Raw genomic sequence first — 19,068 nt, forward strand, 5'->3', positions numbered from 1 at the left:
TGAGCTGCTCTGACAGCTGGTGCTTAAAGCTAGTGAGGGAGATAAGTGTTTCCAGTTTCAGAGATTTTTGTAGTTCGTTCCAGTCATTGGCAGCAAGAGAACTGGAAGGAGAGGCGGCCAAAGGAAGAATTGGTTTTGGGGGTGACCAGAGAGATATACCTGCTGGAGCGCGTGCTACAGGTAGGTGTTGCTATGGTGACCAGTGAGCTGAGATAAGGGGGACTTTACCTAGCAGGGTCTTGTAGATGACCTGGAACCAGTGGGTTTGGCGACGAGTATGAAGCGAGGGCCAGCCAACGAGAGCGTACAGGTCGCAGTGGTGGGTAGTATATGGGGCTTTGGTGCAAAACGGATGGCACTGTGATAGACTGCATCCAATTTATTGAGTAGGGTTTGGAGGCTATTTTGTAAATGACATCACCGAAGTCGAGGATTGGTAGGATGGTCAGTTTTACAAGGGTATGTTTTGGCAGCATGAGTGAAGGATGCTTTGTTTGCGGAATAGGAAGCCAATTCTAGATTTAACTTTGGATTGGAGATGTTTGATGTGAGTCTGGAAGGAGAGTTTACAGTCTAACCAGACACCTAGGTATTTGTAGTTGTCCACATATTCTAAGTCAGAGCCGTCCAGAGTAGTGATGTTGGACAGGCGGGCAGGTGCAGGCAGCGATGGTTGAGGAGCATGCATTTAGTTTTTACTTGTATTTAAGAGCAATTGGAGGCCACGGAAGGAGAGTTGTATGGCATTGAAGCTCGCCTGGAGGGTTGTTAACACAGTGTCAAAAGAAGGGCCAGAAGTATACAGAATAGTGTCGTCTGCGTAGAGGTGGATCAGAGAATCACCAGCAGCAAGAGCGACATCATTGATGTATACAGAGAAGAGAGTCGGTCCAGAATTGAACCCTGTGGCACCCCCATGGAGACTGCCAGAGGCCCGGACAACAGACCCTCCGATTTGACACACTGAACTCGATCAGAGAAGTAGTTGGTGAACCAGGCAGGCAATCATTAGAGAAACCAAGGCTGTCGAGTCTGCCGATGAGGATGTGGTGATTGACAGAGTCAAAAAGCCTTGGCCAGGTCAATGAATACGGCTGCACAGTATTGTTTCTTATCGATGGCGGTTAAGATATCGTTTATGACCTTGAGCGTGGCTGAGGTGCACCCATGACCAGCTCTGAAACCAGATTGCATAGCGGAGAAGGTATGGTGGGATTCGAAATGGTCGGTAATCTGTTTGTTGACTTGGCTTTCGAAGACCTTAGAAAGGCAGGGTAGGATAGATATAGGTCTGTAGCTGTTAGGGTCAAGAGTGTCCCCCCCTTTGAAAGAGGGGGATAACCGCAGCTGCTTTCCAATCTTTGGGAATCTCAGACGACACGAAAGAGAGGTTGAAAAGGCTAGTAATAGGGGTGGCAACAATTTCAGCAGATAGTTTTAGAAGAAAAGGGTCCAGATTATCTAGCCCGGCTGATTTGTAAGGGTCCAGATTTTGCAGCTCTTTTAGAACATCAGCTGACTGTATTTGGGAGAAAGAGAAATGGGGAAGGCTTGGGCGAGTAGCAGAGGGAGGGCAGTGCTGTTGTCCGGGGAGGGGTAGCCAGGTGGAAAAGCATGGCCAGCCGTAGAAAAATGCTTATTGAAATTCTCAATTATAGTGGATTGTCGGTGGTGACAGTGTTTCCTATCTTCAGAGCAGTTGGAAGCTGGGAGGAGGTGTTCTTATTCTCCATGGACTTTACAGTGTCCAGAACTTTTTTGAATTTGTGTTGCAGGAAGCAAATATCTGCTTGAAAAAGCTAGCCTTGGCTTTTCTAACTGCCTGTGTATATTGGTTTCTAGCTTCCCTGAAAAGTTGCATATCACGGGGGCTGTTCGATGCTAATGCAGAACGCCATAGGATGTTTTTCTGTTGGTTAAGGGCAGTCAGGTCAGGAGAGAACCAAGGGCTATATCTGTTCCTGGTTCTAAATTTCTTGAATGGGGCATGCTTATTCAAGATGGTGAGGAAGGCATTTAAAAAAAATGTCCAGGCATCCTCTACTGACGGGATGAGATCAATATCCTTCCAGGATACCTCGGCCAGGTCGATTAGAAACTGCTCGCTGAAGTGTTTCAGGAGCGTTTGACAGTGATGAGTGGAGTCGTTTGACCGCTGACCCATTACGGATGCAGGCAATGAGGCAGTGATCGCTGAGATCTTGGTTGAAAACAGCAGAGGTGTATTTGGAGGAAGTTTGTTAGGATGATATCTATGAGGGTACCCGTGTTTACGGAATTGGGGTGGTACCTGGTAGGTTCATTGATAATTTGTGTGAGATTGAGGGCATCAAGCTTAGATTGTAGGGTGGCTGGGGTGTTAAGCATGTTCAAATTTAGGTCGCCTAGCAGCACGAGCTCTGAAGATAGATGGGGGCAATCAGTTCCACATATAGTGTCCAGAGCACAGCTGGGGGCAGAGGGTGGTCTATAGCAGGCGGCAACGGTGAGAGACTTGTTTTTAGAGAGGTGGATTTTTAAAAGTAGAAGTTCAAATTGTTTGGAACAGACCTGGATAGTAAAACAGAACTCTGCAGGCAATCTTTGGCAGTAGATTGCAACACCGCCCCCTTTGGCCGTTCTATCTTGTCTGAAAATCTTGTAGTTGGGGATGAAAATGTCAGAATTTTTGGTGGTCTTTCAACCAGGATTCAGACACGGCTAAAACATCCGGGTTGGCAGAGTGTGCTAAAGCAGTGAACAAAACAAACTTAGGGAGGAGGCTTCTAATGTAACATGCATGAAGCCAAGGCTATTACGGTACAGAAGTCATCAAAAGAGACGCCTGGGGATAGGAGTGGAGCTAGGTACTGCAGGGCCTGGATTCATCTCTACATCACCAGAGGAACAGAGGAGGAGTAGGATAAGGGTACGCTAAAAGCTATGAGAATTGGTCGTCTACAACTTCTAGAGCAGAGAGTAAAAGGAAGTTTCTGGGGCGATAAAATAGCTTAAAGGAATAATGTACAGACAAAGGTATGGTAGGATGTGAATACATGGAGGTAAACCTAGGTATTGAGTGATGATGAGAGAGATATTGTCTCTAGAAACATAATTGAAACCAGGTGATGTCATCGCATATGTGGGTGGTGGAACTAGAGAGTTGGATATGTATAGTGAGCAGGGCTAGAGGCTCTACAGTGAAATAAGCCAATAAACACTAACCAGAACAGCAATGGACAAGGCATATTTACATTAAGGAGAGGCATGCTTAATCGAGTGATCAATAAGGGTCCAGTGAGTAGAGGTGGTTGGGGTCAACGGCCGAACCAGAATGGCCTTTTTATATTTTTATTTATTTATACATATATTTGTTTGCCTTCACCTCCCTTATCTCACCTCACTTGCTCACATTGTATATAGACTTATTTTTTTTCACTGTATCATTGACTATATGTTTGTTTTACTCCATGTGTAACTATGTGTTGTTGTATGTGTCGAACTGCTTTGCTTTATCTTGGCCAGGTCGCAATTGTAAATGAGAACGTGTTCTCAATTTGCCTACCTGGTTAAATAAAGGTTAAATAAATAAAAATAAAATCAATCAACACAAAAGTGATGACATACTGTATGAGTATGTTTTTAAATTACAGATGCAAAGGCCTACATTATGGAGCTCAGCCCTGTTAGTTTTTGTCCAATCGCAGGTGTTTGTATGCGTTTTCCACAAGTTTGTTTTTAAACCATTATGACCAAATTAGAAAAATGATCTGATCCCATCATAGCCCATATAAAACCGTTTTTTTTTTACAGCTCATTTACAGTGCATTCGGAAAGTATTCAGACCCCTTGACTTTTTCCACATTTTGTTACGTTACAGCCTTATTCTAAAATGTATTAAATAACAAATAAAATCCTCATCAATCTACACACAATACCCCATAATAACAAAGCGAAAACAGGTTTTTAGAAATGTTTGAAAATGTATTAAAATAAAAAAAACAGAAATACCTTATTCACACAAGTATTCAGACCCTTCGCAATAAGAGTCAAAATTGATCTCAGGTGCATCCTGTTTCCATTGATCATCCTTAAGATGTTTCTACAACTTGATTGGAGTCTACCTGTGGTAAATTCAATTGATTGGGCATGATTTGGAAAGGCACACACCTGTCTATATAAGGTCCCACAGTTGGCAGTGCATGTCAGAGCAAAAACCAAGCCATGAGGTCGAAGGAATATTCCATGGAGCTCTGAGACAGGATTATGTCGAGGCACAGATCTGGGTAATGGTACCAAAGAGTTTCTGCAGAATTGAAGGTCCACAAGAACACAGTGGCCTCCATCAGTCTTAAATGGAAGAAGTTTGGAACCACCAAGACATTTCCTAGAGCTGGCCGCCCAGCCAAACAGATCAATTGGGGGAGAAGGGCCTTGGTCAGGGAGGTGACCAAGAACCTGATGGTCACTCTGACAGAGCTCCAGAGTTCCTCTGTGGGGATGGGATAACCTTCCAGAAGGACAACCATCTCTGCAGCACTCCACCAATCAGTCATTTATGGTAGAGTGGCCAGACGGAAGCCACTCCTCAGTAAAAGGCACATGACAGCCCACTTGGAGTTTGCCAAAAGGTACCTAAAGGACTCTCAGACCATGAGAAACAAGATTCTCTGGTCTGATGAACCCAAGATTGAACTGAATGCCAAGCTTCACGTCTGGAGGAAACCAGGCACTGCTCATCACCTGGCCAATACCATCCCTATGATGAGGCATGGTAGTGGCAGCATCATGCTGTAGGGATGTTTTTCAGCGGAAGAGACTGGGAGTCTAGTCAGGATCGTGGGAAAGATGAACGGAGCAAAGTACAGAGCGATCCTTGATGAAAACCTGCTTCAGAGCGCTCAGGACCTCAGACTGGAGTGAAGGTTCACCTTCCAACAGGACAACAACTCATAGCACACAAGCAAGACAATGCAGGAGTGGCTTCAGGACAAATTTCTGAATGTCCTTGAGTGGCCCAGCCAGAGCCCGGACTTGAACCCGATCGAACGTCTATGGAAAGACCTGAAAATAGCTGTGCAGCAACGCTACCCATCCAACCTGACAGAGCTTCAGAAGATCTGCAAAGAAGAATGGGAGAAAATCCGCAAATACAGGTGTGCCAAGCTTATACCCAAGAAGACTCGAGGCTGTAATCGCTACCAAAGGTGCTTCAACAAAGTACTGAGTAAAGGGTCTGAATACTTATGTAAATGTGAAATCTGTTTTTTTATTTAATACATTTTAGAATAAGGCTGTAATATAACAAAATGTGGAAAAAGTGAAGGGGTCTGAATTCTTTCCGAATGCACTGTATTACTGTGTCATACACTACAACTAGGGTCTGGAGTTGGTTAGGTTAGCCTACTACCAGATCAGGAAAAACTCTGTGCCCCAGGAAAACAATTCTCTACCACGACTCTGGGACCTGTTGTGCCAACTCTGAAATCACCACACAATGTTACAAATTAAAAAAGATATTCTATTTGTTTGATCTACCTTTAACATGTTTTTGGTTGTGGGGATTGGCTTCCATAGTTTTACATGGGCTCAGTGCAGACGGCAGCTACTTGCGACAATTTCAGACTGTAACAGGCTGTTACCTGAAATTGCATTAAAAACTCAATAGAAAAAAGTCTCAAATATTAGGAAAATATCGATACATTTAAGATGTTTCAAAAACATTGCTCTGCTATTACCATTTATACAGTATGAATGTTGGCTCAATGAGACAATTTGGTTTACACTGCCCTGCTTCAAGGGTGGCAACTTTCAGGTGAGGGTCATGCGCTACCTCCGGTGGTAGTGGTCGAGACATAGCAAGTACACATTTGACATATTGACATTTTGAGTAATATGTGTAGCCGACGATATTTTTACGCAAAGTGTATTCAGTGAGAAGATGCTCTTAGTCGCCCACACGTCTAGTGTCTGCCTGAACAACAACACTAGAGCTGGAAGCATGACATAACACTCTGATTAGAAGGGTTTTCATGGCTCCGTCTAGCACCCCAAAGTGATATGTATTTACACACACACAATTTGGAAAGGGAAGCCGTAACATGTAATCATAGCAGCAGAGTGAGCCAGTGAAGCTAATAGTTAGCCAGGCTAAAACTAGACTCGCTCTGACCGCACCGTCCGTTACGCGTCCACAGAGACCGCACCGGCAGTTACGCGTCCACAGTGACCGCACCCGCGTCCACTGAGACTGCAGAGAATATACATGTACACACACGCTGGGCAGACAAATGTGTGTGTGCGTACACACACACACACACACACACACACACACACACACACACACACACACACACACACACACACACACACACACACAGTACCAGTCAAAAGTTTGGACACACCTACTCATTCAAGGGTTTTTCTTTATTTTTACTATTGTATACATTGTAGAATAATAGTGAATATATCAAAACAAAGAAATAACACATATGGTTTGAGCTTAGTTTGACTGTCAGGACAATGACCCAAAACACCTCCAGGCTGTGAAAGGGATATTTGACCAAGGACAGTGATGGAGTGCTGCATCAGATGACTTGGCCTCCACAATCACCCGACCTCAACACAATTGAGGAAGTTTGGGGTGAGTTGAACTGCAGATTGGGAAAAGCAGCCAACAAGGAAAAGCAGCCAAGGGCTCAGCATATGTGGGAACTCCTTCAAGACCGTTGGAAAATAATTCTTCATGAAGCTGGTTGAGAGAATGCCAAGAGTGTGCAAAGCTGTCAAAGGCACAGGGTGGCTACTTTGAAGAATCTCAAATATAAAATACATTTTGATTTGTTAAACACTTTTTTGGTTACTACATCATTCCATATGCGTTATTTCATACTTTTATGTCTTCACTATTATTCTACAATGTAGAAAATAGTCCAAATAAAGAAAAACCCTGGTAGGTGTGTCCAAACTTTTGACTGGTACTGTCACGCCCTGACCTTAGTTATCTATGTTTTCTTTATTCTTTTTGGTTAGGTCACGGTGTGACTAGGGTGGGTATGCTAGTTTTGTCTTGTCTAGGGTTTTTGTATATCTAGGAGTTTTGTAGGTCTAGGTATATATATGTCCTGGTGGCCTGATATGGTTCCCAATCAGAGGCAGCTGTTTATCGTTGTCTCTGATTGGGGACCATATTTAGGTAGCCATTTTCCCTTGGGTATTTGTGGGTTCTTGTCTATGTGTAGTTGCCTGTTCAGCACTCATTTGTATAGCTTCACGGTTCGTTTTGTTCAGTGTTCATTCTTGTAATAAAGAAGAATGTACGCATACCACGCTGCGCCTTGGTCTCCTCCTTACAACGGCCGTGACAGGTACTGTACATACAGCTCCTGTAGAGAGGAGCAAGGGAGGGAGGAGGGAGCAAGGGAGGGAGTGGGGACATAGTGATGGAGGGAGGGGGGCAGAGGGAGGGAGGAATAGTCAGTGAGGGAGATGGGGGAGGAGAGGACACCCCTTCTAAAGCTTGTTGTCATTGTGTCTATAGCTCTGTGCACAGTGAGAACCATGCTGGTCTAAACCAATAAAGCAGGAGCAGAAAACTCACAGCTTACACTCCCCTGCTGGGACACAATCACACACCCCAGCGTGCACGCATATGTGTGTGTGTGTGTGAGAGTGTGTGTGTGTGTGTGTGTGTGTGTGTGTGTGTGTGTGCAGCAAAACCCAGTAGCTGGGAGGGAGGAAGAAAATCTATTTTCTCCACTTGTATTTATTTATTTCCAAAAATATTTATATATTTGTCTGTCTATTTATGTGAGAACGGAATTGGGTCTGGCCGCTCTTTGTTGCCATGGTAGCAACGGTCCAGTGTTCCAAACGACACGGCAGGTAGCGGCGGTACAATCAGGGGCCGCGTCTCAGAGTAGGAGTGCTGATCTAGGATCAGGTCCCCACTGATCTTGGTGATTATGATCCAAAAGTTACAAAATCAAATCAAAGTTTATTGGTCATGTACACAGATTTGTAGATTTTAATCGCAGGTGCAGCGAAATGCTTACGTTTCTAGCTCCAAGGGTGCACTAATATTTAGTAACACAATAAGAATGCACACATAATCCAAAAGGTTAAAAAAAAATATTAAATTAAGAAATATCAGAAAGAGCAATGTCAGAGTCTGGAATATTACAGCCTGAAGAGATTTTTTCTGTCACTGGCCTACACACAATACCCCATAATGTCAAAGTCGATTTATGTTTTTAGAAATGTTTACAAATTAATAAAAAGCTGAAATGTCTTGTGTCAATAAGTATTCAACCCCTTTGTTATGGAAGCCTAAATAAGTTCAGGAGTAAAAATGTGCTTAACAAGTCACATAATAAGTTGCATGGACTCACTCTGTGTGCAATAACAGTGTTTAACATGGTCATCTCTGTACCCCACACATACAAGTATCTGTAAGGTTCCTCAGTCGGACAGTGAATTTCAAACACAGATTCAACCACATAGACCAGGGAGGTTGTCCAATCGCTCATAAAGAAGGGCACCTATTGGTACATGGGGGAAAATAAAAAAAGCAGACATTTAATATCCCTTTGAGCATGGTGAAGTTAATTACACTTTAGATCAGTTCAGTCACTACAAAGATACAGGCATCCTTCCTAACTCAATTGCCGGAGAGGAAAGAAACCGCTCATGGATTTCACCATGAGGCCAATGGCGACTTCAAAACAGTCAGGGTTTAATGGCTGTGATAGGATGGATCAACAACATTGTAGTTCCTCCACAATACTAACCTTTTGAGTGAAAAGAAGGAAGCCTGTACAGAATACAAATATTACAAAATAAGGCACTAAAGTAAAAACTGCAAAACATTTGGCAAAGAAATACATTTTATGTTCTGAATACAAATTCAGGACATAATGTTTAGGGCAAATCCAACACAACACATCACTGCGTATCACTCTTCATATTTTCAAGCATGGTGGTGGCTGCATCATGTTATGGGTATGCTTGTCATCAGCAAGGACTAGGAAGGTTAAGATAAAAAATAAACGGAATAGAGCTAAGCACAGGCAAAATCCTAGAGGAAAGCCTGGTTCAGTCTGCTTTCCAACAGAAACGAGACAAATTCACCTTTCAGCAAGACAATAACTTAAAACAAGGCCAAATATGAACTAGAGTTTCTTATCAAGATGACATTGAACGTTCCTGAGTGGCCTAGTTACAGTTTTGACTTAAATCTGCTTGATAATCTATGGCAAGACTTAAACATGGCTGCCTAGCAATAATCAATAACCAGAGCTTGAAGAATTTTTTCAAGGATAATGTGCAAATATTGTACAATCCAGGTGAGCAAAACAATTAGAGACTTACCCAGAAAGACTCACAACTATAGTCTCTGCCTGTCACGATCGTTGTAATATGAATCRGACCAAAATGCAGCGTGGTATGGTTCCATCCTCTTTATTTGGAAGAGAAAACAATAAAGCGCAAAACGAAACGTGACGCAAATGTAGTGCTCGCAGGCAACTAGACATAGACAAGATCCCACACACAACAGGTGGAAAAGGCTGCCTAAATATGATCCCCAATCAGAGACAACGAAAGACAACTGCCTCTGATTGGGAACCATACCAGGCCAACATAGAAATATACAAACTAGAGTACCCACCCTAGTCACACCCTGACCTAACCAAAATAGAGAATAAAAAAGCTCAAGGCGTGACACTGCCAAAGGTGAATTTAACATGTAATGACTCAGGGGGTTGAGCAAGTGATAGTGAAAGAGGAGAAAGGAGAGACAGAAAGAGCCTTTGAGAAGCCTGTATGAGAAGCTCTTCAATTCAGCATCCCTCCATTCCTCTCTCTCTGACTTTTTCATCCATCTCTTCTCACTGTATTGACGAAGGGACCTCTTTATATGGTAATGCCTTTCCCACCTGAGAGTCATGAATAGGACATTAACCCTGACACACACACACACACACACTGGCGTGAAGAGCACATTAACGCTGACTGAGATATGTATGCATCTCACATGTCATATGTCGCTGCAACGGAAGGCGACACGGTTACGAGAGCGATGCTGTATGTGTGGGCGATTCTCATGAAATCAGTTTTAGCAATTTGAGTTGCAAAACCATGATGCATCGGCAAAAATCAACTACAGTATCATTCTGAGGACTAAGATGTCTAGTTTTTRCGAAGTGTCTTATTTTAAATACATTTTAGCTTGAATTTTGTTCATTTTCACCCCAAATTCTCATTACCGAAATGCATCCGATTGAAATTCTCGGGTCATTTAAGAAAATACAAATATGTTACTGTAGTAGTTTGTCCATAAATCATAAAAGATGTATACTAGTTTAAGTTTACATTAAACTATAATATGTATTACGTACAAACACAGTGTCTGTGGACATGTGTCTCATTACCGTAACACTCAATAATTTTTGTTATGAAGTTGTATTCACCCATCATCAAGAGAAGTAGTAGTAAAAGTTAAGTGAATGTATTTGCTTATAACCTTCAGAATGAGGTTCTTATTCTGAAAACACCCCCTTTACCCCACTTGGCCTTCTCATTACGGAAACAGCTAAAAATGGGAAAAATATTACATTCTATAATTTAATTTTAAATATATAATTTTTTCAGTGTAATGTTTACCACAACCCTTTTCATTAGGGCAGAAATGTTAAAAAGTATTACAAATTGATTTGTTTATGACTTTTTTTGACTGTTGCGGTAATTAACATTTGGTGGAAATTGTGGTAAAAATCCATCATACCTGATCAAAAAACATAATAACTATGAAATAAAAAATCTCAGTGATCCAAGAGGATTTTTTTAAAATTTATTACAAGCTCTCACAGTCTCACTGCAGAATCCAAAACGGAAAACGTCGATTCAACCAGTTTTTGCCCAGTGGGAGAATACAATATCAGAACAGTAAACATAAAGCGCAGCAGAGTATAGGCTGATTGATTAGTTTGTCCGTTTTTTGGGTGAGTGAACGCATGTTGGAGAGGAACAAGCCAGGAAGCGAAGCACGGAGGCCCAGTCTCCTAAAGCGCAACCCTGCTGCGCCTCCCCCTTCTCCTCCAGTGTACAGCTCCATAGTCCCAGCTAGTAAACTGACTCATAATTATGGACGGAGTCTTTTCGCAAATATTTCTGTGCATGAAGACAGAATTTTGAGGGCACAAACCAGTTGGCAATGTAATATTCAGTAGCCCATCCCGAGTGAAAGTAGTCCCTTATATTGACAAAAATCCATGCGTAAACAAACAAAAACACTAGCAGCAACAAAGCTGGGGGAGGCTCTCATGATTATTGACTATGTGGAAACTGCCCAGACAGTAATGGCTGGGCATAGAAGGCTGGAGAAGACAGAATAAACCAGCGGGGCCATGCAGACAGATGACAACAGACAAAGTGTTTTGCCCCTGCTAGCTAATGTTGTTATAATGGCATTATTTAATATAGTGCTGTTGAGTACATTGCCGTTGTGTATCGGTACTAGATTGATTTTCAAGTTCCGCCTGGTGGTTCAGAGCTAGCACCCATCTAGCTTAGACGCTTCTCCCCATACCTGCCTTCCAGACGCAAAGCATCATGGAAGTTGTTGTAATCTCATAATTCTAACAAATTCCTTCCTGGTTTGATAAAAGGCTATTTTATAGCTTACTCGCTCAATTTTTTTTAAACACTTACGGGCAATTTGGATAACTAGGGCCACTAACAACTTGGAGTCGTGGAGACAAGCTGTGGAATGTCCCTTTAAGTTTAGGCATTCATTCTAAATGGTTAAGTTAATGGTTAAGGTTTGTGATAGGGTTAAAAAATATATAACAAGTGCCTAGAACTAGGATTGAACACGCAACCCTCGGAGCCAGAGCTCGTGGCTTACGCCCATCCGCCATCCCCAACGCCCTAGCAAAACACAAGCCTACTTGTTGGTAGTGTGCTCACCGTTGCCCCTAGTGGCCACTTACCTGGAAAGACATGGAATTTCCCAGTAGATCTTGACCAACCTGGCTGGTCAGGCAGTGGCACTGTGTGTTACACGGGAGTCAGTAACAGAAGTAAAACCTCCCTAAAAACTGGGATCTGAGCCAGGGGCACACCTACTTGTACATTTCCCATACGGCTCATACTCACACATGTGCACACCCACACTCTCTGACCCACTTTATTGAGCTGAAGCTGACTAACCAAGAACAGACCGCTCACTAGTTACAATTTGGCCGTGGGTGGTTGAGGGTTACACACGTACACACAGGAACTAGGTCTTAAATAACTTCAACTGTGTTACCAGATTTTTCCCTGAGCCTCCAGCTACAAGTGTGTCTATAAAAATCCTCCCATGCAGTGTCACTGACATCTCCTTCTATTCTCTGACCCCTCTCCTCCCTTATTGTCTCCCTCCATCCCCCCTCCTTCCCTCCTGTTTTCCTAACTGACATAACCTCTACGGTCCATTCCTTCCCTTCTTACCGCCCTCTAGTCTTACATTTCTCTCCTTCCTCCCATACAATCTCTATCCCCGTTTTTCTTTGATAGCCGTCCCCCTCCTCTCTCCTGCAGCTGGCTGGTCGGTCATAAAAGGTGTAAGCTAACACAACGTCTGAAACCTGAAGCACAGCACAGCAAACTAACACATCCACTTCAAAAAGAAAGGAAAAGACACACTGAGTTCAGATCCCTCCATTATGAATGGAAGGGGAGAATGGGGGAGGAAAAAGCTTCTACCATCAGTCCATGAAATCCGTCAGAAACGGAGACCCCTCTCTGCTCTGCTGTACCTGTAGTCATGCAATTAGGCTACACTTAATCCCTTTTTTCTTCTCTTTCTTTTCTCTCCATCCATCGCCCTCCAACCCAGAGCCTTGCGGACACACACGGCAGTGACAGATTTCGGCAAGTGACATTTTCTAACATCGACCCCGCTGCTGCACTCTTCAACTGTGCAGTGTCATTTCTGTGCCCCCCCTGTGTGTTTGTGTTTGTACGCTCAGCACGCTTCCTGGAAGCCAACAGCAGAGACTGAGAACCAGGTCTCCCCACAGTGGCTCTGTGAAGGTCATGATTAGCATAAGAACACTAATGTCTGCTGGTTCTGTCAGAGGAGGGAACAGGAAGCAGAAGATTGCAGARGTGATGGACGTTTCATGCATGCATCCCAAATGGTACCCTTTTCCCTTTATAGTGCACTACTTTTGCCCGGTTCCATAGGGCTCTGTTGAGAAGTAGTGCACTATATAGGGAATAGGGTGCAATTTGGGACTGAACCCATGTCCCTGTCCTCTCCGAGAGACTTAGCATCTACCAGCCCTGTTCTTGTCAGAACAACACAGATTTGCCCAAACAACAACCCTCAGGTCAACCTCTCTCTCTCCCCTAATAGCCTTCTCTGAGCAAGAACAGTTCATAGGGCAGCAGCCTATCTTCTGTTTCTGTTGCGTGAGGCAGATGTATGTACAAGTACACCCCCTGGAGAGGATGGTAGTCTATCGCAAGGCCCAATCAATAATAACAGAACACTTTGTCCCAATGATGAGAATGAATCACATCAAACCATTCTAGTTATGCATCTTGTTCCTGATAAGAACAGAACGTTTCCGAGCCAGAGAGCTCAACAAGCAAATAAAGTCTCCCAACGTCCCTTTACACAAATCATCAATATGACTGCCTAGTGCCTTTAATAGTCCTGTATTAGCGGACCGATAGATCCATCTGCAGCACCAGCGCTGGCAGCACCCCCATCCCCAAACTACATCACGTGGCTTTGCATATCGGGTGGGCCATTTAAAACGGTTGATGCTTATCATCACCATCATAATTATCATTGGAAGAGCAGTCATATTGATAATWAAAAAAAGTTTAAAAAAATATTTACAAAAAATATATATTCWGATTTTTCAGGGGCAGCACCCTCAGCACCCCTACTTCCTGACTGCCCTCCAACATTGCTCTGAATGGAAAAGTTTGTAATGTCAGTTCTATTCTTATTCTATGTGAAAGCCTTTACCTGCTAAGTGTAATTCACTGAGAGAGTGCCAAACGTTCACCCTATAATCTACTATAATACTATATACTGACACGCTTGCCAATTACCACTATGTAATGGAGGCTGAGAAAGAGGGCAACTTTATCTGAACCCATACACAAACACGCACACAGGACTAAACACTGATATTCTCCCACCCTCTTTAAGACCATGCAGCTTCCAGGGGACCATACCAACATCCTGTACCATTTCTACTAAATAACTCAATAAAACAATGAATTGTCYTAGTTCAGATTCAGATGTTGGATAGTGGGGTTTTGTATAGGTGATGAAATTGTCCCAAACATGATGGTTTCTCCCAGTTCCACTATGATTGTAATAGAAATCTGTTAACCCTTGGTTGTCTTTCCTGATCGGTGAGCTCCTGATCTCCATAGGCTCCAGCTGTCTGGTGCTACACAGCACCACTTGTGTCCACGCTGGGGACTGCTCTATTGGCCTACCACTAAGTCATCATCTGTGCACTGACCGCAGTGACTACGGTAAACAAGCACCTCTCAGAGTGACCTCCTCTATTGCCATCAGACAGGTAGGGCCTTCTGTAAATACAACCAGCCTGGATCTMTTGACATTAGACAAGTAGGGCCTTCTGTAAATACAACCAGCCTGGATCTCTTGCCATCAGACAAGTAGGGCCTTCTGTARATACAACCAGCCTGGATCTCTTGCCATCAGACAGGTAGTGCCTTCTGTAGATACAACCAGCCTGAATCTCTTGCCATCAGACAGGTAGAGATAACTGTAGATACAACCACCCTGGAATGGCAGACTATGAGGCAGCAGGTAGCCTAGTGGTTAGAGCGTTGGGCCAGTAACCGAAATTTGGCTGGAGCGAATCCCCGAGCTGACAAGGTAAACATCTGTGGTTCTGCCCCTGAACAAGGCAGTTAACCCACTGTTCCCCGGTCCTAAACGATATCCTAACCGCCATCGATAAGAAACAATACTGTGCAGCCGTATTCATTGACGCCATTACAACTCTCCTTCCGTGGCCTCCAATTGCTCTTAAATACAAGTAAAACTAAATGCATGCTCTTCAACCGATCGCTGCCTGCACCTGCCCGCCCATCCAACATCACTACTCTGGATGGTTCTGACTTAGAATATGTGGACAACTACAAATACCTAGGTGTCTGGTTAGAGTAAACTCTCTTCCAGACTCATATCAAACATCTCCAATCCAAAGTTATAACTAGAATTGTCTCCCTATTTCGCAACAAAGCATCCTTCACTCATGCTGCCAAACATACCCTTGTAAAACTGACCATCCTACCGATACTCGACTTCGGCGATGTCATTTACAAAATAGCCTCCAATACCCTACTCAATAAATTGGATGCAGTCTATCACAGTGCCATCCATTTTGTCACCAAAGCCCCATATACTACCCACCACTGCGACCTGTACGCTCTCGTTGGCTGGCCTTCGCTTCATACTCGTCGCCAGACCCACTGGCTCCAGGTCATCTACAAGACCCTGCTAGGTAAAGTCCCCCCTTATCTCAGCTCGCTGGTCACCATAGCAGCACCCACCTGTAGCACGCGCTCCAGCAAGTATATCTCTCTGGTCACCCCCAAAACCAATTCTTCCTCTCCTTCCAGATCTCTGCTGCCAATGACTGGAATGAACTACAAAAATCTCTGAAACTGGAAACACTTATCTCCCTCACTAGCTTTAAGCACCAGCTGTCAGAGCAGCTCACAGATTACTGCACCTGTACATAGCCCATCTATAATTTAGCCCAAACAACTACCTCTCCCCCTACTGTATTTATTTATTTTGCTCCTTTGCACCCCATTATTTCTATCTCTACTTTGCACATTCTTCCACTGCAGATCTACCATTCCAGTGTTTTACTTGCTATATTGTATTTACTTCGCCACCATGGCCTTTTTTTTGCCTTTACCTCCCTTATCTCACCTCATTTGCTCACATTGTATATAGACTTATTATTTTTCTACTGTATTATTGACTGTATGTTTGTTTTACTCCATATGTAACTCTGTGTTGTTTTATGTGTCGAACTGCTTTGCTTTATCTTGGCCAGGTCGCAATTGTAAATGAGAACTTGTTCTCAACTTGTCTACCTGGTTAAATAAAGGTGAAATAAATACATAAAATAAAAAGACATCAATGTAAAATAAGAATTTGTTCTTAACTGACTTGCCTCGTTAATAAAATAATAATAATTCAACAACCATGCTCGTTCTCAAATATCAGGGTAAAAACATTATAACTTTTATGTTCAGACCGTGAAGGTTAGGCTAGACTGGAATGGGGAGATGGTCCAGAGAAAAGTTGAGTTTATGAGTGCTCTGCATCCACTTAGAACAGACCCATTTATGAATGGGACAATTACGCACCATGGGAGTTGAACCTGATCTAATTTTTATGGTTTTAATTGGGATCATCCCACCACTACTTCCCCTCCCCCTGCGGGCTTTTCACAGCAGTCAGGGTCATGACCATATCCTCTGTTCACTATAGGTTTACAGTATGTGTGCTGTGCTGGGCAGAATGCTGTAATTTGTTCCCCAATAACTCCCTCCCCAAGGGGCTGCATTCATCAGTCTTTAGGGCCTAGACTCTTGGCAACGCACAGAACTTGGCAAAACCGCTTGAAATCCCCAATATGCTCAAAAAAAATAAAAATAAAAACACACAATCAGGTGTAAAGGCCCATTGCGCTTTACAGCGAGAGAACCTTCTTTACGCACGCGCGCAGACACACACACACACATACACCACACACACACACACACCCCCCTGCACAGTAAAAATATTATGTATGCACCTCATACAGTACATTAAAATCCCTGGCGTTCATTTATCTGGATTCAGAAGAAGAAAAGTGGGCGGCCAAAGGGTTCTATCAACAGAAAATAACCCATCAATGGAAACAGAAAATAACCCATCAATGGAAACAGAAGAAAACTATAATGGCAATAATCCACTAGGTCTTTATTAATCCCTTTCCAAAACGATGTGTAATGAAGCAAATGGTACTGATGGATTTAAACTTTAGAAAAAGCTGATTGAATTGTATGTACATCATCATAATTGTTTTGTTTTTTGCATAATGCCAGCTATTGAACGAGCAACAGGGACAAGGCTGTTTGCCTCTGAGCTGAGCTTTTCCCCATGGGCAGCCTCTCTGGCTCTTCAGCCCAGGCACAACACAGCCTCAATCAAACAGAAAAGTATGCCTACAGTTAGATCTAGGACTATAACATTATCCAACTCACTTCTCGTTTCATGCCTCCTTCACATGGACACAGAAAATAATAGTACACCAGGTTTCCCAAACTCGGCCCCTCGGGCAAGGCCCAAGTTTTGGAAACCCTGTCTTACACCATGATGTCTTATGGTCTTTGCCTATGGGTCGCCCGTCACCAGATTCAGAGGCTGCTATAGCCGGGCAGCAGTGCATCTAACTCGGCTTACCTTGCTGGAGTAGGGGCCGGGAATCAGCAGCTTCAGCGCCTGCCTCTTCAGCTCTGCCAGCCGGGCATTGCAGTTCTCACACCATATCCCCCTCTCTCTCTCAGAACCAGGGGAGCTCCCGCTGCCAGAGCCCGGCGAACCTGTACCGAAACCTGGCGATCCACCCAGAGACCCGGGAGAACAGGTCCCGATCCCTGGGGATATGGTCCCGGGGGAACCAGAGAAAGAGCCCGGGGAAGAGGTGCCAGATCCTGGGGAGGGGGTGCCTGTGGAGCTAGGCATGGAGCCGACTCCCTCTGGRGCAGGTCTGCTGCCGGTCCGGGACTCCTCGTAGGCCTTTCTGTACCATGTCTCCGGGGAGAAGGAGGCTGATGTTGTCGGAGAGGTGTCGGTAATCTGTGGGAGCACCATAAAGACAATCCTACCTTTAAGGTCAAATTTGATTTGATTTGATTTAAATTGAGGAGACAAACTATAACTCACTAGAAGCACAACTCGGTCCATGGTATAAGACTTTATTGGCTAAATGGCAGAGATGCAAAAACCCGCGTAGGAAAGAAACAGTTTGATCAAAAATTTCTAAAAGCATTAGCCTACAAAAACTAAAAAGGTGAGTATGATCTATCTATCTGTTTACTGTTGCGTTCCCTAGCTAGCCTACCCGCTTCGCCGCAGTAGCCTAATTAATTGCCAACGGCATTCAAACCTGTAGCAAACATTACGGCATACCCTTACTGCTCTGATGCAATAAATGAGAGCTCTGCTACACTTTTCACTGTTGTTGCTAGTGTTACTGATATAATCATCCAATCCACATAAAGTAGAAAAATAGACTAGGCTACTAACCCCGTATTTTCTGCTCCTGCTGGTCACAGACCTCTCTTTGGTCCCAGACAGAGAAGTCATGCTGAAGGTGAGGGAAGGGAGGAGTGGGGAGAAAATCTCGGTTGTTTTACACAAGGAGACCAAATCGATGTCAATGAATTCCACGCCCCTCCGCGTGCTTCTCAATCATGAACCAATATCACGCAGATTGGATATCAATATAGCATACTGTCTCCAACCATGAAAAACAATAACCTAACAGTAACTCCGCTAAAATGTATCCAATACGCGCAATAAATAGTTCCAATCCASGGTCTCCTGTAACGATTTAAAATCCACAGTGAAAATGTGAACAGGTCCGCCTGTATGAGTGGGGTACAGACGGGTTTCTCTTTCTGGGAGCGACGAAACACAACAAGCAGGACGGTAGCAGAGTGAATGCAGCCGCTGCTGCACAGGCTCAGCGTAGACAGTGGGGACGCGCGTCTGCAGCGCTGTAGAGTCCGACGCAGAGGCACAGCTGTGGTATTCCTCTGGCTGTCCGTGTGCCTGCAGGAGGCTCAGTGCTCATCTGAAGCCAGAGGTGCGACTGGAGATAGATGCTTGCGCATATCTGGCTGGGGGAGGGTCCTCTCTGCCCCTTCCTCGCTGGCGGACCAATAGTGAATAAATGCTTTGTTGGCTGACATGTGGCAGCTCATTTGTCCTATGTTAACTTTTGGAGGGAGTAAATGCTGACTAGAGAGGGATGTAGT

At 43.9% G+C, this 19,068-nt stretch overlaps 1 protein-coding gene across 1 annotated transcript; it reads right to left on the minus strand.

Annotated features, from left to right (window-relative positions):
- Positions 1 to 17,297: 17,297 nt before the first annotated feature.
- LOC111969049 (kinesin-like protein KIF26B) lies at positions 17,298 to 18,902 on the minus strand. Its single transcript, XM_023995019.1, has 3 exons — positions 18,335 to 18,902; positions 17,489 to 17,884; positions 17,298 to 17,306 (listed from the first exon to the last, which is right to left on the minus strand). The coding sequence occupies exons 1-3, from the start codon at positions 18,392 to 18,394 to the stop codon at positions 17,298 to 17,300; spliced, it is 465 nt and encodes a 154-aa protein (XP_023850787.1). The 5' UTR covers positions 18,395 to 18,902.
- Between the last annotated feature and the right edge of the window lie 166 nt (positions 18,903 to 19,068).

The sequence above is a fragment of the Salvelinus sp. IW2-2015 genome, linkage group LG9 (genome assembly GCF_002910315.2).
Source record: "Salvelinus sp. IW2-2015 linkage group LG9, ASM291031v2, whole genome shotgun sequence".
NCBI lineage: Eukaryota > Metazoa > Chordata > Actinopteri > Salmoniformes > Salmonidae > Salvelinus > Salvelinus sp. IW2-2015.